General features: G+C 43.4%; 1 protein-coding gene across 10 annotated transcripts in view; it reads left to right on the top strand.

Moving 5' to 3' along the window:
* The window catches only part of ZEB2 (zinc finger E-box binding homeobox 2), a 112,385-nt gene that overhangs the window by 85,322 nt on the left and 2,063 nt on the right, over positions 1–25,000 (top strand). For 6 of the 10 annotated variants that reach the window (XM_040560681.1, XM_040560686.1, XM_040560685.1 and 3 more), the window contains 6 exons: positions 1,104–1,175; positions 7,623–7,811; positions 8,498–8,712; positions 11,214–11,322; positions 12,267–14,239; positions 16,291–16,471. In XM_040560681.1, the coding sequence (XP_040416615.1) occupies positions 1,104–1,175; positions 7,623–7,811; positions 8,498–8,712; positions 11,214–11,322; positions 12,267–14,239; positions 16,291–16,471 (2,739 nt within the window). The remainder of the gene's footprint in view (positions 1–1,103; positions 1,176–7,622; positions 7,812–8,497; positions 8,713–11,213; positions 11,323–12,266; positions 14,240–16,290; positions 16,472–25,000) is intronic. The other 4 variants (XM_040560688.1, XM_040560687.1, XM_040560682.1 and 1 more) reach the window with 1 other exon arrangement.

The raw sequence follows: 25,000 nt of genomic DNA, 5'->3' as shown, positions 1-25,000 counted from the left end.
TCTGGGGGCCTTTTGGCATTTTATTTCTTACAAGCACAGCTAAATGGAAGACACCAGCAGATTCTTCACTTAAATCTCAAATACTCAATGCTTTCACTTAACAAAAAAAAAAAAAAAAAAGTTTGTGCATGTCTTCAAATAGCGAAAGGATGGCATTTGGGAGAAGTTGAAAAGGCGAGAAAGGAAAGTTCTGTATATTTATTTCTGCCTGTGAAAATCCTTTGGAAGGTTAAATCTTGACCGAGCTGTATGTGTGAATACCTGTTGCACATGAACTAACAAATTAGCAGCAAGAAACCAAGTTTGACAGGCACTTCAAGGCAGGCTGAAACATCTATGAAAATAAGCAGTGACGGAGCTGCATCCAGCCTCTTATAACTGCAATTTTAAACATACTCTGAACCCCTCAGTTTCACAGAAACTAAACTGATCCATGATAAATATGTAGCAAATAATTCTACACATATCGTGCTCATTTGCATGTGAATTAACCCAATTTATGGCCATAAAGGCAGACTTTGTCAGTGCACAGAGAGTGCACAGAAGATGCAAACAAATTGTATGGGCAGACAGGAGCTGCCCACAGTTGAAAATTTGTTACATTTCTGTGCCACTTGATATTAATAAATGCTTCACGTCGAATGAGGTTAAAATGACGATGACAACTCAAAAGATCTGTGTGGCGATAGATAGAAAGAGAGATATAAGATCTTCTGTCTTCCTTTTGTATTTGCTGTTTCTTCCAGGTACAGATCTTTCAGTGTCTGTTAACTGATTATTTCTTTTAAATATGAAAAAAAAATCCCTTTTTTATCACCGGGGTGCTTATTCGATTTGATATTGGGAAAAGCCCTTCATTTACTCCGAACAAATAGTTCTGTTTTCCACCACTTGCTGTAATGTTTAAAGTAAATAAGTTCTTGTCCGTCCAGCACTGCTGAATGCATTCAGTTGCCAGAACAAAGCCATTGTATAGAGGGCCACAACAGCCCTTTTCTCTGCTTCCTTCAGACAAATCTTCCCCGTTCCTGCAATGTGCTTGCTAGCTTTGTGAGCAGTTCCAGAATGTGCAAATGCTAAAAGTGTGCATGCTTATTTCACAGAAGAAATGAAGGAAGATTATGACACTATGGGGCCTGAAGCCGCAATTCAGACCACTGGAAACAATGGTACAGGTAAGGTGTTGGGTTATCTGAACGTCACTTTTATTCTGTATCATTTAGAATTAGCTGTGCATGAAGAGAAGAAGTGACAAAACAATTATTCTTGTTTGCAGTTTAACAACTGGGAAACGTTTACATACTTCTCTTACTTTTAATTTATTTTTTTTGCAATTTGATCTCAACAGTAGAGTGAAACACTGGCTCGGTGAGAGCCCTTGCTACCCCTCCCATGCCCTGCAACGTTTCAGCCCATAACACGTTTTAACTGCATCCTTGTAAGCTAATAGTTTGCAGCAGCATGAGGAGATGTTTTCCCAGCGAGGGCAAATACAGTATGGTTTAAAGTAGCTGGACCAGGATACAGGAGTCTTTTAATGAGAGAGACTGTACAAAGAGCTTGATAATGAGGATGGGGTGCACTCTTCCTGGCAACCCCAGATTCGCATGGTGCACAGAGTAAGCTACTTCAGAGACGGAAACATCTTTTCAGAAAGACACGCATAAACCCCTTACATAGATACACAGACACACACTATTTAAATGCATATTTATGAGATTATTATGTTTCTGGCTAATCTGTTTTTCTTTTTTTCTTTCTTTTTTTTTTCCACTTTCCACATCTCTTTCTTTCCTCTCTTCTTAGAAATCAATACATTTTGTGGAACAAGAAAGGGGACAGAGATATTTAGCAGGCATCATCTCTGAGCCATCTCTTTTTTTTCTGTAGCTGAGCAAAACAGCAAAAGGTTTCTGTTACTATTTTTTAATCCAAATGAATTCAGGGGTTTACCATGTTTTTTCCTAAGGCCACAAGGCCCTCCTCTATCCTCAGCATGGCTGAATTCCATACATCACCCAACGTTTCTTTTGCATTTTGTCTGAGTTGCAGTTTAAGATGTTGCAGATAGGCCTGGTCTACAAGGTTAAAAGTAGAGTGTTTTCTAGTATAAGTCCATTTCTATTCATTCCATTATGAGGTTCAGTTCATAGGTAATGTCCTCTAGAAATATTACTGTAAAATGTGGTACCTAAGTATTGCAAGGATTTTATTACTCACACTTTCCTAATGTTGCTAACACCCACATAAAACCCCAATGTTCTTATTAAGTAACATGAGAAATTTACTTTATAATTCTTGAGGGGGAAAATAATAGGAAAGTAAAACCATGTCGCTGTTTTTTTCATCCATTAGACTTATTATGCATGAAAGGAGAGTGGCACCGAGGCACAGCTTATCAATGCATACATACTTAACGATGTTGCCGAACAGAACTGGATACACACGTATTTTAATAGGTATTTTTTTCCAAGGGATGTTAATAAAGTGACAAATTGTTCTTAGCACTTGGAGAAACAGGACTTTAAGAGATGTCTGGTTCAGAAATAAGACTTGATGGTTATCTGAATTACCATTACCAGAGCCTCTGAGGTCCCCTATCAGGCCGTGTGACTTCCTTTGCACATATTTTCCTTACCATAACAGGCCTTGACTCTTTCATACTTGCGATGTGGTCTGCTCAAGGGGGAAAACTTTGTGTCCTCTTAGCCCCTTCCCTTCCAGTATCTGATGGTCTCTTCTGCATGTTCGACTTTGGCCTCACGGCATCCGGCCGGGGCCACAGCCCTGCTGCACAGCCCTTCATCAGGTCCAGGGCCAAGGGTTGTCCTGCCTTGTCTGAAACAAAACTTCTGGGGGGGAAGGAGAAGGGTTCCCCCTACCTGGCTTGGTGCACTGCAAACTCGTGTTTCTGGGAGCACTCTAGGTGCTCCGCATTTAATACGTAAAAGTTCCTCTGGACGTTGCATCCAGCAGAAGCAGACCTACCCCAAATGTCCTCTGCAAAAGTCCCAGACTTCTCTTTACTCAAATTGCTGATTGCTGCAATGAGCAGCTTGCTCAAATAACCATAAAGAGTTGTCTAATGCTCTGCTAGTGCTCAATTCAAATCTTTTATCACAGACGCATTCAGAGACACCTATTTTAGTGGAGAGAGGTGTCGGGGTATCTTGGGTTGGACATATTTCTGTAACGTCTGCAGTCTCCAGAGTTTCTTCAGAGTGATGCCTGATTGTTTAGTCATACTACATCATCTGAAAAACCAAGTATCTTTGCCAGTCTTTTCACTTTGAGCGAGAGATGCCAGGTGACTGTTAGGAGCTGCAGCATCCTTCCTGCAGAGCATGCAATGGGGTAAAACTCCCCAGACTTCCTGGGGAGGTGCCCCAGCCAACACTGGAGGAGGGAAGGGAAGAGCTGTTGGAAATCCTTCCTGACTAGTCTGGGAAATGCTCAAAGTTTTCTTCTTCAGCCTCACCACGGGCTCTGGGCCTGTCTTGAGTGCCTGTCCCCAATTTTTCCCTGCAGGAACTAAGGGGATTAGACACACATGTTTAATAAATTATTTGAGGTTCTGATGTCCAGGACCTCCTGGTGTCCAGGAAAGCCATTTGGGGCTTCCTTCAGATTAACACAAGCCCTCCTGGATGGTCTAGGGTGGTCACTCTTGTTTAATACAACGGCCTTCTCCCTCCTGAAACTGGAACACTAACACTGGAGCACATTATCTCGTGGTGCTTCACAACCTGGGTTGAACACAGAAATAGAGAATAAAATTTCAGTCTCATTCACAGACATCCAACCACAAAGTTGCTGAAGGTGCATGCAACAACTGTAGTGTATTTTTAGTATCAAATTCATTGCAGAATGTCATTAACAGAGAGGAAAAAAAAGCTAAAATAAAAGCCTCCATTATTAAATTATTCTGCTATTGTCAGGATGGCCACTTCCTAGAGGTACTTAAAAAAGAAATCTTGTTATCCATACATTAATCAGCTGCATTTTTATAATGAGCTGCAGAGGCTTTACAGTGAAAAAGCAAAAGTGACCATTAGAGTGAAAATGCTAGTCTTGGTCCTGCTGAATTAATTTGTAAATATTTCTGGGGATTTCTGAAATGATTACTTGACAAAATGATGTTTGGTCTAAGCCATTTTTAAAATGTGGATGGATAAATTCCTATGGCTTATTTTACTGTACCTGTTGTGGTTATTGCAGCTGGGATGTTTGCAGAAAATAGATTGACAAATTCACTGTAAACAAAGACAAAGAAATTCCCAGTTTCGATTACTAACATCTGACAAGCTTTGAATAAAGATTTCTTAATATAATTTAAAGAAGGGAAGAAAAACCCTTGGGGGGAGGAAAACAGAAGTAAAACTTGGCAGGTTGGAGGACAGGCCGTTTTCAGACTGTAATCTGTGTGTACCAATGGGGGCCTCTCACTTCCTGGCTAATGAAGGCTGTGGTTTTATTAGCTTTGTTTGCGATTAAGGGCAGCTATCACCATCTCGCAGGACGAGTTCCCACACAAAATAACTGGTCTCCCAAGCTCCTTGAACCTCTCTCTTACTTTATCTTGAAAGGTCCTAAATACCTACAAAGATAGCTTTCCTTAATGTGTTTTATTTTTATGTGACATGGCCACATCAGCCTCTGGAGCTGAAAACAGTTCTGCTCTCCAGGCTCCAATAATTAATTAAAAAAAGACTTATTGGGTGAGGTCACCCAGTGCAGATCTTGCTGAAATTCTTGACTCACAGGAGGGGATGTGCAATGTGTGTGCAGTGTCAGTCCACGAAGAATCTGGGAACATGACTTTATGCATGGAAAACAAATTAGGGCTTGGGGGGAAGTAAGCCTTTCCCCCAGAATTTGAGAGAGAGACCTAATGGTTATCAGATGAGCCTTTTGAGTAACACTGGGTGAGCTTCCAGTGATGTCTGAATTGTCAGCAGCGTAGCTTGTGAGACACCAGACACACATGGTCACCTTTTGCTATTTATGCTAATCTGCAATGCTGCAGCACTGGTTGTATTGTTTCAGTTAAGGATCTGTCAACTTTTCCACTAAATCCCCATGTTTTGGGGGGGTTATAACGTAGACATAAACATTTGTTTTAGCTCCTGGGTTGCATGCAGACATAGGAGCTAAATAACGCAGAGAATTAGGAAGCCAAGGCCAGTAATATCACAGCAGACTCCAGAAAGACTAGGGGACTGGGAAAGGAGAACCTTCCGATTTGAGTTGGGGTCGAGTTCAGGGCTGAAGTTCCCAATATCAGCTCAGGCCTTGAATTCCTACCTTGTAAACATTGTCACAAGCTCCAAGACCATGCAGCCTGCCTGCAGGATGGGACCAGGGCAAGTTCTTCCCACCCTTTCCCCTTCCTGCTCCCATATCTCTTCTCTGGAGGACAGCTCTCTTCCACTCTTCACAGGTGGCATTTGCTGGTCATGGCCTGAACTGGGCAAGAAATAAACTCGTTTTCCTTGGATTAGTGCTGAACCAAGAGAAGGAGCAGAGATGGGGCAGCATTAGGCCAGGTGGTCTTACACCAATTGTAAGGTATAGTAAGGGATCTAGGTGTAGTAAGGGAGTAAAAAGTGGGGGTTTTGACTTAAAGAGTAATACCTCTGCTTTTTTTTTTTTTTTTTTTTTTTTTTCTGATAAAATCAAAGTTAAAAACACAGTCTGACACTCTTGTGCCTGAGGTGCACTTCAGCGACCACCATTTTGTTATGTTTCTCACAGCAACAAAATGGAGGCAAGGGAGGTCCTGTTCGCTGTACATGCACCCCCCTTCTCTAGAAGTTTCTTGGCAAAAAAAAAAAAAAAAAAAAAAAAAAAAAAAAAAAAAAAAAAAAAAAAAAAAGATACCATTTCTCATGCTAATCAAAATGATTACAGAAGGACCAAGAGAGGAGAACTGGTTGTTGTACTGATTCCCTATAAAACCCCTGCGATAGGAACAGAAGTTTCCTTCCGCAAATGCAGTCCCATGAACTACGCCATTTGGTCGCTGTCACTGAAATACTGCCGAGTATTTGAGAAGCTGCTCTGCCCATATGACAAATAGGGCATATTTGTCTCAGCCAGAGGATTTGATCTTATCGGCTAAAGGGATGAGGTTTGCATAGCTGAATATCTGAATATCAGCTGATAATCTGCTTTTATCAATGACAGCAAGATCAGCACTTCAAATCAGGCTCTTTCAGATTTCCACTCTTGCCACAGTCAGAGGCCACATCTCACTTTGACAGCAACTATCACCTTGCATTTTTGTAGGAAACTGAGGCAAAGCATTACTCATTTCCAAACACTAAGGGGCTGTTTGTTGTCCCACTTCCAGTGGTTACAAACCAGTGTAACTCTCTAGGGCCTGATTCTGCTTTCCTTTTTCATAGAACCTCCTTTGATTTCCATGAACTTACTCTATATTGCTCTCTGGCATAAGCAAGGGCAGAGTCAAGACATTTAATATTTTACTTTTACATGAACTGTAGAATAGTTTATAGCTTTGCCTCATTTTCTTATTTCACCTAAGGAGAAATACATTAAAAATGTAATCAATCATAAGCCATTCTTTTCATTTACGGTCAGTTAAAAACAAGTATCTTAAATTCCCTGCCACCAACTGTCTTCCAAGACTTGTTAATAAAATAAATAAATAAAATAAAATAATAATTAAAAAAAAAGAAAATGATCATTTATTTTATTTTCTAGTGTAATTATAGTAATATTTGTCTATAGTGTCACAGAGTTTTTAAGATCTTTCCTGTATGCAGTGTTCATACATGGAGGATAAAAGCATATTTTTAGTAACAGGATGTTTTTTGGTTGGGAATATATTATGTTTCATGGACATTGCACGGACAATAAAAAATTTGGTTTACATTTGAGGAAAAGAAGGAAAACTCTTGTACAGACTGTAAAAGTGGTTTTAGGCTCAGTATCTCAGTTCTGGTCTAAAACATGTGGTTCTGTTTGTGAAAATCTATGAAGCAATACATTTTTTAAAACAACCTATTCTTCCACTGTAAATTGCCCGGAGACTAATTTTCTAAGGAGAAAAAAAAAACAAGGAAGACGTTGCGAGTTTTCACAGGAGCTGCTCTCTTGGCGTGCTCACCAGGAGCGTGCAGGTGGAGGCAGGACCTCTCACGGAGGATGAGTGGTTGTGGTCTTTACCACCTGCAAATACTGTCTCCGTTGCATGGAGCTGTTTCAAGGCTGTGCTTTAGGGTTGGGAGGATTTGGGGGCAGCTGAGCTCAGCCCTGTTAGTCATGCTGTGTTCATGCTGAGAGCTGTGGGTCCCCCAGGAACCCCAAGAGGTTCCCTAGATGAAGTATTACCTGCATTGCCAAGACCTCATAAACTTCTCTTGCTGCCCCATACAGGCCGTGTTCCTGATAATTTAACCACCTAGCCTTACTCCCATCCCAGCCGGTAGAAAACCAGCATTAATTTTACTGGGAGCTGGAGCAAGACCGATGAGAGCAAGGATCCAGCCCCAGCCCCAGCCTTGCAGCTCCAGCATGCGCGCCAGCTCAGCTCGCCAGCTGGTGCTCTCGGGCAGGATGTACTCAAACCCCCTTCTTTTCCTCTTCTCTCGTTTTAGTTAAGAATGCAAATTGCACGTCGGACTTTGAGGAATATTTTGCCAAAAGGAAACTGGAGGAAGGAGATGGGCATGCAGTCAGCATAGCAGAGTACCTGCAGCGCAGTGACACAGCCATTATTTACCCCGAAGCCCCCGAGGAATTGTCTCGCCTTGGCACTCCAGAGGCCAATGGGCAAGAAGAAAACGGTGAGGCTGTAATTCATTTTTAGCCAGTATCCTGACCTCTTGCAGCTGTTGCAATTATAAATGCACTACATGCCTGGGTGTTTACCTTAAAAATTGAAGAACAGCTGCAGCGGCATGGAATTTCATGAGCAAAGATTGGGGCTGTAATTTTAGTGTATTGTGATGTTTTAGTCAGCAAATTTGTATTATTTTGCGGATGAACTGAAGAGCTTGATTTAGAGCTTACTTTAAAGGGGAGGACGGCTGCCACTCTGGGTGTGAGTTTGGGAAGTATCAAGTTTTAACGCAAAAAAATACGGGGTAAAAAATAGGGTGTTTCCGGCCAACGGTTCTACGATTCCTTGATAAATAATTGGAAAACCGTCCCTAAGAAGGATTTGGTCAATGGCGTACATAGCACACTGAGCCGGAGCCGGGATGCGGATGGGCAGGTGACGGAGAACAGCATCCCTCAGCTCCTCAGCCACACGAGGAGTGGGGTCGGGTGCCCATTTCTGCGCGGGGTCCGTGGCGGGTGCTGGGGCGCACACGGGGCCCGTGCGGTTGGCGGCCGGTTGGAAGCGCCATCCCCGTCGGGCGGCAGATTGCAGCGATTCCTCTCATACCAGCCCGGGCAGTAAGCCCATTAGCTGCCATTGCCTCGCTGACCTTTTGGCCTGCCTCTCTCCCCCCGTCCCGGGGCGCAGACCTGCCACCTGGAACTCCAGATGCCTTCGCCCAACTGCTGACCTGCCCCTACTGCGACCGGGGCTACAAGCGCCTGACGTCCCTCAAGGAGCACATCAAGTACCGCCACGAGAAGAACGAGGAGAACTTCTCGTGCCCTCTCTGTAGCTACACGTTTGCCTACCGCACCCAGCTCGAGCGGCATATGGTGACACACAAGCCAGGGACAGATCAGGTGGGGGGCTGGCTTTAAGTGATTTCTTTCTGTAATAACCCCTTAGAGAAACGATATTGCTTTGATTGGCAATCATTATTAATTTTTCATGGCATTTTGAAGATGCAGATCTTTTAATGGTAATAGCTTTAATTGAGGTCTAAATGATTTTTTGATGGTCTCTTCTAATATGATTTAATAGTCTTATGTTCACGATCGAATGAGTGTGTTAATTTCTAATTTAGAAATTTTATTTGCACTTTAACTTGACTTTAGTTTCGTTTTTATGTTCCTCAAAAAGTGAATGAAACTGTAGCATTTTAATTATACATTATTAAACATCTCAGCAATTTTAATTCCATTTTTCACCTAGTTTTACTTTGCAGTTTTGCAAATAGGAGCTCAAAGACATACTAAAAGATCCACCAATATTTTTTCATTACTTTTTGAGTAACCTTTTCAATCACACAAAATTATACGTATTTGGTATAATCGTTCATTAAATATAATTGCACATTTTTAGAATAACTCTTCCTCCTGTACACATAGGCTATCATTTGTGATTGTGCCACTAATACATGCATGCGCTATCGTTTGTGTATCCCAGCAGCATATCTGCAATAAATCAAAGCAGTTTTTCCTCGATGTGATGCATGTAATATTATATCAGGGCTGCATTTAAGGAAATGCTGTGTCTCAAACAGGTGACTGAGCTTCCTTAGTGCTCCTGAACAGGCTGGCAGTAGACCTGTGCCACAAAACTCTGCGTGCCATAGGAAAAAGTACTCCTGTCCTCGCTAGAGAATTACTTCAGAAAACCAGTATTATGGAGGGTTGTAATGGAAACTCAAATGGCGTGTTTAAAACTTAAATAAATAGACGTGTGTGCATTGTGTCAAATTATAAAGGCTTTATGCCATATTTATTTTTCTTAAAAAACTGCAAATCATAATCAGCTGTATTTCTCTTGGTAGGTTTTTTTTCAGTGCAAGGTAAATTCAGTTAGGCAAACACGCATCTTCTCATCACGCGATTTTGCAATTAGCATTTTTAAGAGAACCGTATCTTTTGCTTGATCTCAAATCAATATAAATGATTGTGGAGCAGTTTCTTGTATTCTTTCCTTTCCGTGGCATTTCTGGTAGACAAACACATTTTCACATATGTATTTTTTCTTACAATCTACTGTAAGGTTTTTTCTTTTTTTTTTCTTTCTTTTTTTTTTTTTTTTTCCCCTCCTTTTGCTTCATATCATTAAAAACACCGGGGAAAAAAAAAAAAAAAAAGCCTCAATATTTATCCAGCGTAACTGCCTGAAATTTCACATGCGAGAGCGTGCTTGTGCTGGCGCATTATGAATGGTAGCTTTGGTGTTGAAAAGTCCCCTCATTTGCTCATGGCATTTACAATTAGTAAATTAAAATGATTGTATCATATTAACAGTGGCACAACTAAAGTTTATAGTAGTCCTCGGAGGGCGATGGGGGGAGACAAAACAGCTGTTGCTGTTTGTTTATGCAACTCAGCAACATATGAGCGCGGGTCCCTCAATGGCGCGCGGCGGGCTGGGCTCTGCTTGATCTTTGAAGGTTGCTGCTGTTTGAACAAACCTCCCTGTGTCCCATGTAACACCATCTGTCTCGCCAGGAATGTGGGAAGAGGCAGCACACCCTCGCAGTTGTCATACCGTTTCGGCGCTGCCTTTTTTTTTTTTTTTTTTTTTTCTTTCTCCCCTTTCCCCCCCTCCTTCTCCTGCAATAGGCTTTTGTGTCGTCGCTGCCTGCAAAAGGCTGACCTCCTACCTTGAGCATCCAGAGCGGATGGCTGCATTATTATCATTATTATTATTATTTTTCCCCTCCAAATTCAAAGTTGCCAGGCTTTTCTTGCATGTTGCAAAAAGGTCAGCTGCCTTTGATTATGTCTTTATGCTGCTCTTAACTTTCCAACCTCTCTTGCCCCTCCAAACAGCGCTGGGGACAGCATGGCATGGAAGGTAGCTGAAGTCTGTCCTGCTGGTCTGTGGTTTAAAAAAAAAAATCCAGCAGCAGCTCACGCTGAAGACACAGCCTCTTCTGCTCGATAATGAATTAAATCTTACACGAAATGCCACTAACGGCAGTGTTTCTGTCTTTTCTACACACGCAGTAAACAGAATTTTTAAACAAGTGGAGCCCCACATGTTCAGGATCTGCTAGGAATATTAACAGCCACAAATCTTCTTATAAAACAGTTTCTCTCATCGTAAGATACCTTAAAGCAACACATTTCTGATGAGAGACTTAGGAAATAATTCTAAAGCAAATATCGAATGCTCATGTGAAAGTACTTTCTCATTTGTTTCGGTTTACTGCCAACATTTTGATTTTTATTGCAACACTGATGAGACAAATAAATGTACATGAAGACCTTTTGGTCTGCTTGATAAATTCAGAGCCACATTAATTTTGTTTTTGTTTTTAAGCTTGAAATTCATGGTTTCTCTTGCATAAAATTCACGTCAGTGTCTTTTTTTCTCCCAGCACCAAATGCTGACCCAAGGAGCAGGCAATCGCAAGTTCAAATGCACTGAGTGTGGCAAGGCCTTCAAATATAAACACCATCTGAAGGAACACCTGCGAATTCACAGTGGTGAGTAGCGGAGGTGCTGGTGTGCTCATTTGCATTTTGTTTAATTAGCTGAGTTTTAAAGACTGCTTAAAATTTACACAGTTCTGCGTCTGGCTTCTTGGAGCTACCAAGGTATTTCATAAGTGATATCTGAGTCAACCTCATTTATCATGCTGTTAATACCAGGGTCTTGCTGAAAGATTTGGAAATAGTAAAGCTTTTTGTAAATAATACAGATTGTTTATTCGTCGGGTTGAGTTCAGAACCATTCACTCATTTCTGTTCAGTTGGATCTTGAAGAGTCCAGTATGTTTTTCATACCAAAAAGACCCCAGAAATATTCTTAGATAAGGAGGATACTCTCAGATGGGGCCCAAAGCCCCATCCATCCTGGCCTTGAACACCTTCAGGGATGAGGCATTCACAGCTTCTTTGGGCAACCTGTTCCAGTGCCTCGCCACCCTCTGAGTGAAGAATATCCTCCCAACCTCTAATCTAAATCTCCCCACTTTTAGTTTAAAACCATTCCCCCTTGTCCTATCACTACGTGCCCATGTAAACATCAGGACTCAGTTTCTCATAACACGCTCATTTTCAGTGCAACTCAATTGGTTTCTGAAAGAAAAAAAAAAAAAAGGAATAAACACATCAAATTCCAACAGTCTGGATTTGATTTGACTGTCTTAGTCACAGGGTACTTACTTGTCACTGCAATAGTTGGTCAGTAGCCAAGCTCACACCTTGGTGGCTATTGCCAGGCTGGAGACTGTGGGTCCAAACTGACCTCAAAACCTGTAGAAAGAGGAGGGTAAAGCAGTGGTGGTACATGGCCATATTCACGGGACTGACATTCTCCTCACTATTAATTAGTGGATACCTAGATGATCAGTTTGATATCAAATGTGATCACTTGCAATCATCATAGCAACAATGATAATAACATTTGGTTTTAATTATCATTTTAGGTGAAAAACCATATGAGTGTCCAAACTGCAAGAAACGTTTCTCCCATTCTGGCTCCTACAGTTCGCACATCAGCAGCAAGAAGTGTATTGGCTTAATCTCTGTAAATGGCAGAATGAGAAACAATATCAAGACGGGTTCTTCTCCTAATTCTGTATCTTCCTCTCCTACTAATTCAGCCATTACACAGCTGAGAAACAAGCTGGAGAATGGCAAACCACTTAGTATGTCTGAACAAACAGGCCTACTGAAAATTAAAACAGAACCACTAGATTTCAATGAATATAAGGTTCTTATGGCCTCACATGGGTTTAGTGCAACAACTAGTCCTTTTTTGAATGGTGGACTTGGAGCAACCAGCCCCTTAGGAGTTCACACTTCTGCTCAAAGTCCAATGCAGCACTTAGGTGTAGGGATGGAAGCACCATTGCTTGGGTTTCCTGCAGTAGGCAGTAATTTAAGTGAGGTGCAGAAGGTCCTACAGATTGTGGACAACACGGTTTCCAGGCAGAAAATGGACTGCAAGGCTGAAGAGATCTCCAAGTTGAAGGTTTATCATATGAAGGATTCATGCTCTCAAGCAGAGGAACAAGGAGTTACCTCCCCCAATATTCCCCCCGTGGGTCTTCCAGTAGTAAGTCATAATGGTGCCACTAAAAGTATTATTGACTATACATTAGAGAAAGTCAATGAAGCCAAAGCTTGCCTCCAGAGCTTAACCACAGACTCGAGGAGGCAGCTCAATAACATTAAAAAAGAGAAGCTGCGAACCCTAATAGACCTGGTAACTGAAGATAAGATGATAGAGAACCATAACGTATCCACTCCATTTTCATGCCAGTTCTGTAAAGAAAGCTTTCCTGGTCCCATTCCGTTGCATCAGCATGAGCGTTACCTGTGTAAAATGAACGAAGAAATCAAGGCAGTCCTTCAGCCGCACGAGAACATGGTTCCCAACAAACCTGGAGTGTTTGATAAGCAAACCCTCTTGCTGTCATCAGTACTTTCTGAGAAAGGAATGACTAGCCCCATCAACCCATACAAGGACCACATGTCTGTACTTAAAGCATATTATGCTATGAATATGGAACCCAACTCTGATGAACTACTGAAAATTTCCATTGCTGTTGGCCTTCCTCAGGAATTTGTGAAGGAATGGTTTGAACAAAGAAAAGTCTACCAGTATTCAAGTTCCAGGTCACCATCACTGGAAAGGACCAGTGCCAAGGTGGTGCTGGCTGCCACCAACAACGCTCCCACTAAAGACTCTTTGTCAGCCAGATCTCCAATAAAGCCTGTGGACTCTATAACTTCACCATCTATCGCTGAACTCCATAACAGTGTTACTAATTGTGATACTCCTCTCAGGCTAACAAAACCTCCTCATTTTACCAATATTAAACCAGTTGATAAATTGGACCACTCTAGGAGCAATACTCCTTCTCCTTTAAATCTTTCTTCCACATCTTCTAAAAACTCCCACAGTAGTTCTTACACTCCAAACAGTTTCTCTTCTGAGGAACTTCAGGCTGAGCCTTTGGACTTGTCTTTACCAAAACAAATGAAGGAACCCAAAAGTATTATAGCCACAAAGAACAAAACGAAATCTAATAGTGTAAATTTAGAACACAATAGTGTTTCTTCATCATCTGAAAACTCAGATGAGCCACTGAACTTGACTTTTATCAAGAAGGAGTTTTCTAATCCAAATAATCTGGATAAAAGCACTAACCCAGTATTTGGTATGAACCCATTTAGTGCCAAACCTTTATACACAACACTTCCACCGCAAAGCGCATTTCCCCCAGCCACTTTTATGCCACCAGTCCAGACCAGTATTCCTGGGCTGCGACCATACCCAGGACTAGATCAGATGAGCTTCCTACCACATATGGCCTATACTTACCCAACTGGAGCAGCTACTTTTGCTGATATGCAGCAAAGGAGAAAGTACCAGCGGAAACAAGGATTTCAGGTAAATTGTTGTGACCGATTTCTTTTGAAAGGATAGAATTTAGTACTTTGTGATATGTCCTGCTACGGAAGAAAAAGCCCAAGGTTATATTAATGATTTCCAACAAAAGAAGCAAGTTTATTTTAGTCTGAACTTGTGAAAATGCTGTGGGGTAGGAAGAGAAATTGAAATTACCAGACCTTCACTTGGTTTCAGAAGCAGTATCAATACCTTTGAGTAGACGTAATGCTTATGTCTTTATTCTGTTAAGAGGTCAGTTGTTCCTTATTGCAGTCGTGTCTAAATAATTCTGTCCATGAAAAATCCCATCCTGCAGATAAAAAGAAAAAACTCTTGAGGGAAATCAGCCTCTGCAGGGCTTCCCTCACAGTGAGCGTAACCCATGGGGAAAATGGAGAAAAGGAACTGCAGGAAACTTTGGGCATCACCCCCACATCTGGACAGAAAGCCATAGCCCTCTAAGCAGAGGCCTGTTTGGCCTCCTAACAGCCGTAGCCCATTGAAAGTCTTGAAAGTTTCCTACTCCATGTTTTTTTGGGGGGATGGCTCACCCACTGTGCACAGGAAAGGCTTTCTGTCTACTCGTGAATGTCGGGGGGCATGAGACACGTTGACATGTTGCTTCAGCACAGCCCCTTCCTTCAGCCCACCCATCGCTGTTCCCAGACTACCAGTCCTCAAATCCCTGCTAGTCATCTGGAGAAGCTTCAGGAAAAAAACAACGACAACAACAAAACAAACAAAAAAAAACCAACAGAGATTAAGTGAAATTGGAGAGGTAGCAGCTAGGACCCTTAATTACAAACGAAGTCTTTCTGTGGACACCTAACATGGGTCAACACATCTTGCCTGGATACAACCTTCACTTCTTTTCTCAGGTAGTCCCTGAGACCATACATGAATTGTACAGGATTTTGCTGCCTGCATGCCTGTAGCAAAGAGCTGCTCTACAGAAAGTCGCCTACTTTTATAGCTTTTTGCTGGGTGTATTCGGATATAATGTACAGAATTTAGTTAAATGAGATTAACTGATTATAGATTAATATTTTTTTTTTACATTTGTGCATGTTCCCCTATGTCCTATTATAGTCTATTAGTAATTTTACTGACTAGTAAATGTTTTATTGTTTCAAATGTGAAAATCAGGTATGGTTTTACATTACAGACTGTAATCCCTCTTTGCACAATAGGAGCATAAATAGCACTGCACCTCCATAACAGCTGTTCCACTATTCCAATTTACAGTACATCTGCCCTCTTTGTAAATGTATTTAAGCCTATTTAATCTTCTCTAATATTAATTAGTGCAAACCTAGTCTAAGAAAACTGAACTGTGTGATAGCAAATGGAAATGTATGTTATCATGCAAGTTTGCACTCTCTTTGGATCAAGACAAAATAAATATCAAGAAATTTAATAATTTACTGATCCACATTCATTATTGCTTAATGCTGAAGGCTGTTTTAACATAGATAGAACATTGATAAAAAGTGTTATTAATATTCCCTATTTCAAATTACAAAATTAAATATAAAAATATAGCTTGAGGCCTTTAGTCAGGAGACATACATTTAAATGGATTGCATAATAATAACATTTGTACCTAAATATAAAATTCAATTAAAACCTTTCTACAGATACAGAATATATCCAAGTTTCAATGTTTTGAAAGGAATGATCTCTCAGCTGTTGCTTACACTTCCCCCTGTAAAATACTATTTTATTGTCCACAAAGAGCCTCCACTTTGCATTTTCCTCTCTCTGAAAATATTGAGTACCTACATGACAAATACTCTTTGCTTATGTTAATCATACTATTGATGAGTGCTCAAAGACTGAAAGTTTTTGAAGCTGGTTCAAGACGGAGGCGTTCGAGGCTCCTTATTATGCCCACAGCTTCCATCAGCCATAGTTTCATTGCCGTGATAGGGTCCTAAGCGAGGAGAGGCCATGAGTAACCCCGGGCATTATTTTAGGTTTCGCTGGGTGTTTCCTGCACACGAAGGTGCGGCTGTGGACGTGGGTGTCACTGACGGGTGGTTCTCTTGCAGGGAGAATTGCTTGATGGAACCCCAGACTACATGTCCGGCCTCGACGACATGACAGACTCCGACTCCTGTCTGTCCCGAAAGAAGATCAAGAAGACGGAAAGCGGCATGTACGCGTGTGACTTATGTGACAAGACATTCCAGAAGAGCAGTTCCCTGCTGCGACACAAATACGAGCACACAGGTACGGCTGCGCTGCGTGTTACATATGCTCCTCACTGCATTTAATGTCTGCACTCATGGGACGTAAAGGTTGGCATATGCTGAGCCTTTCAACAGGCTAGATGTGTTCAACTTTTTATTTTATTTTTCTTAGTGAGGGATTGTTGGATTATTTGGTTCTGTTCTGACGTCCTTTCAGCTCACAAAAAATTTAAAAACAAAAAAAGGCCCCACAGACTTGGGGGTGAATCTTGCCAGGTGTGAATGCAGCGGCCATCGCGGTGCTCAGCATCTCTCAGGGCGAGGTCTCACACATTCACACTTCATATCAGGCAGGCCCTAATACTCAGAAAAAAAAAGTACATCTTGGTCAACACAAGTCTGGCAGGGGAAGGAAGAGTGACAGCGTATTTCTTGTTTCTTAGACACTATCAGACCCTGGGCCATTTAATCCAATAGAAAATTTCCACTGACATTAGCGGCGCGAGAACTCGCTCCGGCTGAGCTATCTGAAAGCAAACAGATCGCAGAGGTTGCTCTTGCTGTGATTTGGCATGCCAGCAGCAGAGGCAGGTTGCATTTCGTTTTTTCACTTCTCAGTTAATGCTCGGGGAAGGTTTCTGTCCTTCCCAAGTAGGAACTGATTTTGTCTAGTTAAAGGAAACTTGCCAAGGCTCACTGCGGATTGTCAGCTTAGAAAATATTTTGGTTTGAGAAAGACCCACCATCGCACCTGTGCTGGCCGTGGTTCTCACTGCAGACACTGCTCCCTTCCCCGCTGTCAGCCGGGACAGGAATGAGCCCGGGGGTGGAGAGCTCTCCAAGGGAGACGCATCGGCTCAGCGTGTTTCAGCTAGGGGAAAACAGGACCAGAGCTCCCCAAATAATAGAGATATCAAGTTATGCTGTACAAAGGGAATGTGAATTATCACGTGGATTATTGTGCAGCAGTACATAAACCAAACTCAACTTCCTAGAGTTAGAAAAAGCTTACTCAGGAGGAAACTTTCCTTAACTTTGAAAGCTGAGTCCTGCTTCAGGAAATGAAGCAAGTCACATCATCCTTCAGTCTCACCATGTGACAGTAAAAACCCTATACCTCTCTATTAATACATCTTTCAGGCGGCGCATAACCATTTGGCATTTCACATATGAAAAATTTACAATTCAGAAGTGGACTGTGCCTTTAAAAAATTCTTTACTTTGTTATTTTTCCTTCTTATACTTTTCTTCCAAATTTTAAGCTAATCCCACACAGGAAAATAAAAAAGGAAGTTAAAATACACGTGGGATTAGGAAAGAAAATTAAAAGCAACATTTTGGACTAGATCAGCTAGTTCATTGGTGGAATGTGCTTCCCACTACATTATTCAGATCAAATTGTTTATTCTGTAGAAGAAGCTTTGAAGGCTTTACGTCCCTGCACCTTTCCTCTCCTGAATGATTTTATTACAGCCATCTGCAAACATTATGGTTTACTACACTACTACCGTAAAGCTCTTATGTTAGAACTGGCCTTCATATATATTGGGATCTGGACATATGGTTGAATCCCATAAAGTTGGTAGTCCATAAGGTCGACAGACATATGGTTGAAAGGCTGAAAATTTGACAAGCTGAAATGTGTGCAATCACCTTGATTTGCAAAATAAACTGCATTTGTAAAAGCAAAAATATGTTCTGGTCCTTAAGAAGCACGGGAACCTACCGCCTCGAAAAACATCACACAGCTACGACGCGGGAACTCTTCCCTCTCTTCTTTCTGCCCCTCTTGGCTTCTTGAATGTATGTCCGTCAATTTTATGGGACTCAGCCTTATGATCCAGAACGTGTATATGGTGTCACATTTAATGCGCTAGAGCTACAGTACATCATCGAGCTCTCGTGTGGCATTTAGAGGCAGGAAGGATGGGCTTGTGGCAAAGGCACAGGCGCTGAGGCTGAGAGATCTGACTTCTTGCCTGCCTTGCCACAGACTTCCTCTGTGAATTTGAGCAAATTGCTTCATTTTTCTCTCACCTTCGTCTCTCTTTGAAATAGAGGGAAATGATACCAGCCTACCTCTCCGGGGTGTTGTAAGTCTTAATTCATGCAGGCTGAAATCCTCCGATGGAACCTGCTATATAAAGTGTGAAGTATTATTAAGGACGCATTTGCCTTTCTTGAGGCCCCACACATCATGCTAACGTTAGATGGAGGTGGTTGGGAGCTCTGAAGACCTTGGCTGGGCTAGCCTCCATAACTCATTCACAGCCTTCAGGGAGCACACGGTACTGGGACTTTTGCTAAAGGTTTAGCGTGAATCTTAAGTGGATTTCAAATTCATTTGATAGTTTTGGAAAAAGCTTGCGATTGCATTAATAACGCGCCAATCTGCATTCAATGGAAGGAAACAAACTGAAAGTGATATCATCTTCTGCTTTTGGGGTCGGTGCAAGAGGAGGCCCAGATCTTTCAGTCAACTTTTTGGAACTTAAAAAGGTGAAAAAGCTTTTCTTCTGAGCGTCCTGCTGCTTTCTGACCAGCTGATCGTGGTCCGTTATTACTTCATTAAAAAATATTTTAGGAGGAATCGGAGCACTTCCTGTCTTTCCTGGAAAAGCACAAGTAGTGGGTGTTGTTTATAATGATGTCCTTTTTCCCATGTTAAAAATCTGTATGCTTTTTTAGATCTTTTTTTGTCTGACATTTGAGCAATTAGATTTTTTTTTGTCACCGCTTTTTATGGTCCACATACTTCTTGCAACCACTGCTGTGGGTTAAGGGAGTTAGATGGAGAAGTCCACATTCCTGCTTTGCAGCCCCATAAGATTTACTTCAGAGAGGTTCTTTGGAGCGAAAAGAAATAGTGACATGTAAACCTACATCAGCTGCCTTCATTATGTGCTAACCAGCTCTTGTAAAGGAGTAAACGGGAATGTTGTAGGTGCTGTGCTGTGGTAGAGCTGAGTTTCCCTGCCAGAGCAAAAAGAAGGGTAAGGGTTTGACCAGTGCTTTCTGTCAACCCAAGAGTTTTTGACGGGACCATGTGGCCACAGAGCAAGGAGCTCTCTGTGATCACCCCTGTACACTGTGCCTGCCTTCTCTCGGGAAAAAAAGAGTCTGAATTTTGTAATCCGTAGTTTGTAATTTATGCAGGATTAGCGGTATTCTGCAACAGCTTCTAACTTCACGTGGAGAAGGAAGATTTATTGTGGTACTGCAGTGAGGGAATTGTACCGGTTCTGCTTGATTTGCAATTTAGCGTAGAGGCCGGTGCTTGCTGCAGGACCAAATTCTGCCCAGTTAATTTTGGGACGCCCTTTAATTTAAAGAGAAGTTACGCATCCGTTTTAGAGTTTGAGACTCGCAAGATCCTGTCTTGCTAGAACGAGACGACGCACTGCTGTAACTAGGGTGCAGAGCACGGTGGGCAGCCCAGGAGATCACTGCTCGAATTATTTTCCCGGGGCGTCTCACGAACCCATCCTAGCACTGGACACGCTGAAATCAGTTGTGCACATGCCGCTTCATCCACGCGTGTGTAACCTCAGACTTGCGCAGGCTGCTCGGCGCAGAGCGCAAGGCACTTTGCTTGCTGCAGGTGAAGAAGACGGTTCCCTTCCTGGCACAGCACTGGCGCCGTTTGGTGAGCAGGAGATCTTTGCCTTGCAGGTAATAAGCAGGGAAGGCTGTCGTGGTGGGTGAGCAGGAGAGCAGACAGCAGCACCTGGGTGTGCAGAAACACCCTGGCTTCTGGAGAGGAGACAGGAGCCCTTTGGCTGGGCTGATTCGGGGGTAAGCCGAAGGCTGGCATCTGTCCTGCGGCGCCACGGCCCTGCCCGCTGCACCCCAGCGAAGGCTTTGTCGGAGCTTCGCAAGGGAACTCGCAGCCTGCCTGCTCCACAACAAAACCTGGAAACGGTTTTTCAGAATCCTACCTAGAAATTTTAAATCCTTTCATTGTTGTTCTATATTACATCATATTCTATTTTATTACTTGTGTGGGCTGCTGAGGGCCTCGTAGCTGTGCTGGTGCTTTCATCCTTTCCTTTTCCACTGTATATTTTATTAAGACCTCTTTTTTATTTTTGTAGCTTTCATGCTGATGCAAGCACTAGTTTTATTTCCAGATTGATTCTGTAAACTAAATATTGTTCTTGAGCCTGGTAGCAAATCAGCTCTCTCTGGCCAGTATTTTGAATTCCCAGCTCAGGAGTTTTCTTTATTTAGAGCTTGATTCATAAAAAATTTACATGGTATTTAAAGGTTATTTTTTCTTGCTTTACTCTGATGCAAGTTTAGAATTCCCCATTTTATACTCAAATAAAGAAAAAAAAAAGGGATATATTCAGTGCTTGTGTAGACAAGGTCTCCTATTCAAAACAGAACAGGTGCAGCTTGAGCAATTATATATAAATTGCATTTATCTTGCACCTTTGACCGCTTCGCTGTGCTCTGGCCGCTAATCCACCTCCATTGGGACCACATCTAACATCCAAAGCCCCAAGCAGCTTCAAAGCACCGCCTTTAAAAAATAAAAACAAGCTGTCACAAAAATGTTTCCTCCTTGCCTCCAAAGAGTGAGATTTCTATTTGCCCCCCTCCCGCAGAAGAAAGACCCCTGTGCTTCGGGCAAAGGATTGGTGATATTTAGTCTACGGCCGGTGACAGCTTATGATCTGATGTCGTATGACTTTTATACCACTGCAAATGGGAAACGTGTAGCCTTTCAGTCACATACTTTTAGCTCAGGAAGATTGAGAGATACTTGCTGCTAGAGATTTTTTTTTTTCTTTAAGAAGAATGTAATTTTAGAGACTTTGGAAACAGATTAGTTATAATTTCCCCCTCCGTAAATTGAGCATGAGCCCCTGTGGGAACCTCATTGCGGATGGTAAAAAGTCCAAACATTTCCTTCAGATATTTGTGAGAGATTTATCACCTAGTTTCCCTGCGAGACGTGGTGTGCGCGTCAGGCATCATCCACCCGACGACACCGGCGTGTTTCACGAGCCCTCCACGAGCTGCCTCGGGTAACGCTCTGCTAGCTCCATCCCCTGTGGATGACACAGGTCATCTCAGGTGGCACTGGCTGAAACCTTGAGGGTAGGATGATCAAATCTGCTTCCTTTTGACCCATCTCTGCTCCACCGATGCTATGATACTCCACGACAGCGCTCTTGCGGAGTACCTACAGAGGTGGACTTCTTCCCGTCCACCTCCAGCCGCAGACCTCTCCCCATCCTCGGCGTAAAACACCTCGCCGCAGCTTTATTTTACGGCCTACTAATGCATTGTAGGGATTAGGCACTTCTTCTGAGTGGATAAAATACCGTGTTTTGCACACGGGGAAAAAAAAATTCCTCTGCAAATGTTGGGAAACCCGATCCATTTAAAAACCTGTTTCAATTAGTGTTGTAACAGCTGCATGCTGAGCACCGCTAAGGTATGGTGTGTGGTGTCTGAGCAAAGAACTTTGCTCAGGCTGTCACGTTCCCTCAGATCAAGACTAGAAAGTCCTTAATATGGGTACGGGAGACTAAATAGAGCCTTTTTAGTAGTAATACAAATGAATATGAAAATACGAGGTATTTTAATCTCCTTGTTTCTAAATTAATTTATAAAATATGGATGATTCCCTGGCAGGCTACCTCTGTGCTGGCCAGGAGCAGCGAGGTAGCAGGAGCAGGAGGTGCGGCCACGTGTGAAGGTGAGGGAAGCGGGCAGGTGGGGTGAGCACGGCACGGGCAGTGGGACGTGAAGCAGCTGAGATGGCTTTGGTTCGAGGGAAGGAAATGCGCTGGGCTGGATGGAGCAAAGCCTGAAGTGTGGGGCGAGGAGGGTGAGGGATGAGTCAGCAGGTTAGGAAATGTGCAGTAACGGAGAAGGAGCAGCGCTGTGGGGAACTGGAACATGGCAAGGCATCAGCCTGTGGATTTTAGGGAAAAGTAAGTCAGCGGTAGGGACTGGGACAGCGTGGGCAGCGGGTCAGTGAGGAGAAGGACGTGAAAAAAGGTGCAGAACCAAACCACAGGTCTACAAGAAACAAAAGACCCAAATTAGCAGCACTTGCTGAGTGTCACGACACTGGCAGAAGGACCGTACGTAGCATGTTCCCCAAGTGGGCTCGGGAGGAGAGCTGAGGAGGGGCAGGGATGCAGCCCCCGTACGTGGAGCACCCCGCTGGGCTTTCCGCTGGCAGCGCCGGGGTTTGGCGAGCACTTAGGTCAAGACTGCTTTGGGATTTTAGGCTAATTTGAGTAACTGACTGGATGGTGCTAACATCTCCTGAGCTCAGGCTGGGATTTCCCCGCCGTGACAAAGGTGGTGCAGAGTCACAAGGCAGCCGCCTCCTGGCTCCTGGCTCCTGGTCGTGTGCAGCTCAAAGCCCAGAGCTTCCCTTTGGCCAGCAGGTAAAATTGGCAGAAATGCCTGTTTGGGAAACAGATCACAAAAGCAATACTTCAATAACTCAATACACAGAGCTTGACTTTTCGATTTTACTGAAAAAGAAGCAAAACCCAAGAAAACCTGTACGTGTGCAAATGCAAGGAACTGGCATAAAAGAAATGCGGTTCCGATCTCCAGGCATCCGCTACTTTCCCTGTCACTTGGGTTATTCTTTCTGCGGTTTCTCCTGTATTTTCCTTCCTGCCAGATCTCCCCTTCATTTCATAGCACGCAGTTTTTGGCTTCCTTGAGCATTCGTTAATCACACCTTATTAAATGTGAACTTTCACAGTGGGACTCGAGGGTAGCTGTGACTAGATCGGGCAAAAAATTAGCATATTCCCTGCTATTCACTCCTCGCAACTTCGCTCTGGAGGTGAAATTACGTTCTGCCTGACTGTCTCTGCTCTCGAGTCCCGGCAGCGACTGCGAAGGGCGAGCAGGCGGATCAGACCCGTAGAGGAGTTTTCCTGGAAGTCGAGCCCCTTCAGCGGGCTTGGAACATTTGGCTGCTTCCAGCTGGATTTCCGTCAGTGCCTGCGACGATCTCCTGCCTCCCCAGCTCCTGGCTGGGGGTTCCTTGCCTGCTATCCACCGCGCTTCACCGCCGCCCCGCCTCTTGCGTGGCTGGAAATGTGCTCCCCTGGCCAAACGTCTCGTCGTGGTTCCTGTCTCTCTTTCTCTCCCTGCACTGCCTTCTTTGAGATTTAGGAAAATACCCCACTTGTCCGACTGACAGGATGGGAGGGCTCCTGTGCGAAGTTTATTCCTGTCCTGGTCACATGCCACGCTAGCTAAGTATGATAAATATGCGTGAGGAGTCAGGCCACTTCACTACCAAGTTTCTAGTGATCGGCTCTAGCAGTAAGACGTGCAAAGCAGGGCTCTGCATCTCCAGCATCAAATACCGGCATTTTTATAGGTGTAAAAACAGCGCAAAACATAACGTAGTGACCAGTTGGCATTGTACCTGCTTGCAGAGTTGCACCGCTGCCGGGTACGAAGCTGAGTGACACCAAGCTTACAATCTGACATTTCGAAAATAAAGATCTGGCTGAACGTACCAATGTTTGAGTTTATTTTTTGCCTTCTGCAATCTAAGTTTGGTGATTGGTCCTCCCTAATTCCAATCTTGCACCATATGTTATGTCTGGATATCTCACGGTTGCATCATGCTTTGCTGAGTTTTGTCGTGTGGCATCATGCTGACAAGTATTTTTTGTCAGCTCTATTTTGGAATTAAGCTTTCTGTATGGCAGTTCTGGAAGGTGTTGAAGGCATTCCTGTGCTATTTGTGGCCTGGGATCAACCAGATGTGTTTAGGCTTGGCACTGGTTTTGAGTTTCAAACATTGGTTCGAAACTGCCTGAAATGCCAAAGGAAATACTGTTTTCTGCAGCTTAACACTACTTTAGCACTCAGTGAGTGGCTGACAACATTTTATTTAGAAACCCTTCTGCTCCCGTGGCAGATGTATATATTTGTGTTTGCTCACGGCAAGGGGGGAAGATGTTTGTCGGTCCATGTGGTGGACAGAGGGGGCTTCTTCCCCCAGCCCAGGGACTCAGGAGGGAAGGCTGCAGTGCCCCGGGGCACGGCGAGCCCGTGCCTTGTCCGCAGTGGTTTTCCCTCTCCCCTGCTCGCCGACCTGCTGCCGGTCGTGGGAATGATCGATCCCGTGGCACCGGCCGCCGGGGCACAAAGATAGGATGTGGGCTTCCTGCCTTTCATACGGAGCGTGCCCATCTGAAACCTGGAGAAACAAAGGTCTTCTCTGCGCGCCAATCTCCTCTGCACCGGGGGAAGAAACACGGCGCGTACATGATGCTGTCAGCAGAATTATTTATAAATAGGGATATTTTTCGAACATTTTCATGGGTGTCAGCTGCTCGCTAGAGCTGCCAGTTTTCCATTGATGTTCTCTGAGTCATTTTCTTTATTATCCTGAGCTGCTTGAGTAAAATTACTACAATCAAAAGCATCCGAAGTCTGAGTTGTAACATAAATGGGGGGCTTTGTTGTTTGTTCCTGCAACTGAGCTTTCTTTACGAAGCAGACTGAGCGGGGCGGCTGGGGTGCGGTGTCTCTGGAGCGCCCCACGGTCGGGCGAGGCGGGGAG

The sequence above is a fragment of the Cygnus olor genome, chromosome 6, assembly GCF_009769625.2.
Source record: "Cygnus olor isolate bCygOlo1 chromosome 6, bCygOlo1.pri.v2, whole genome shotgun sequence".
In the NCBI taxonomy this organism is placed as follows: Eukaryota; Metazoa; Chordata; class Aves; order Anseriformes; family Anatidae; genus Cygnus; species Cygnus olor.
This window is presented reverse-complemented; position numbering and strand designations above follow the sequence as displayed.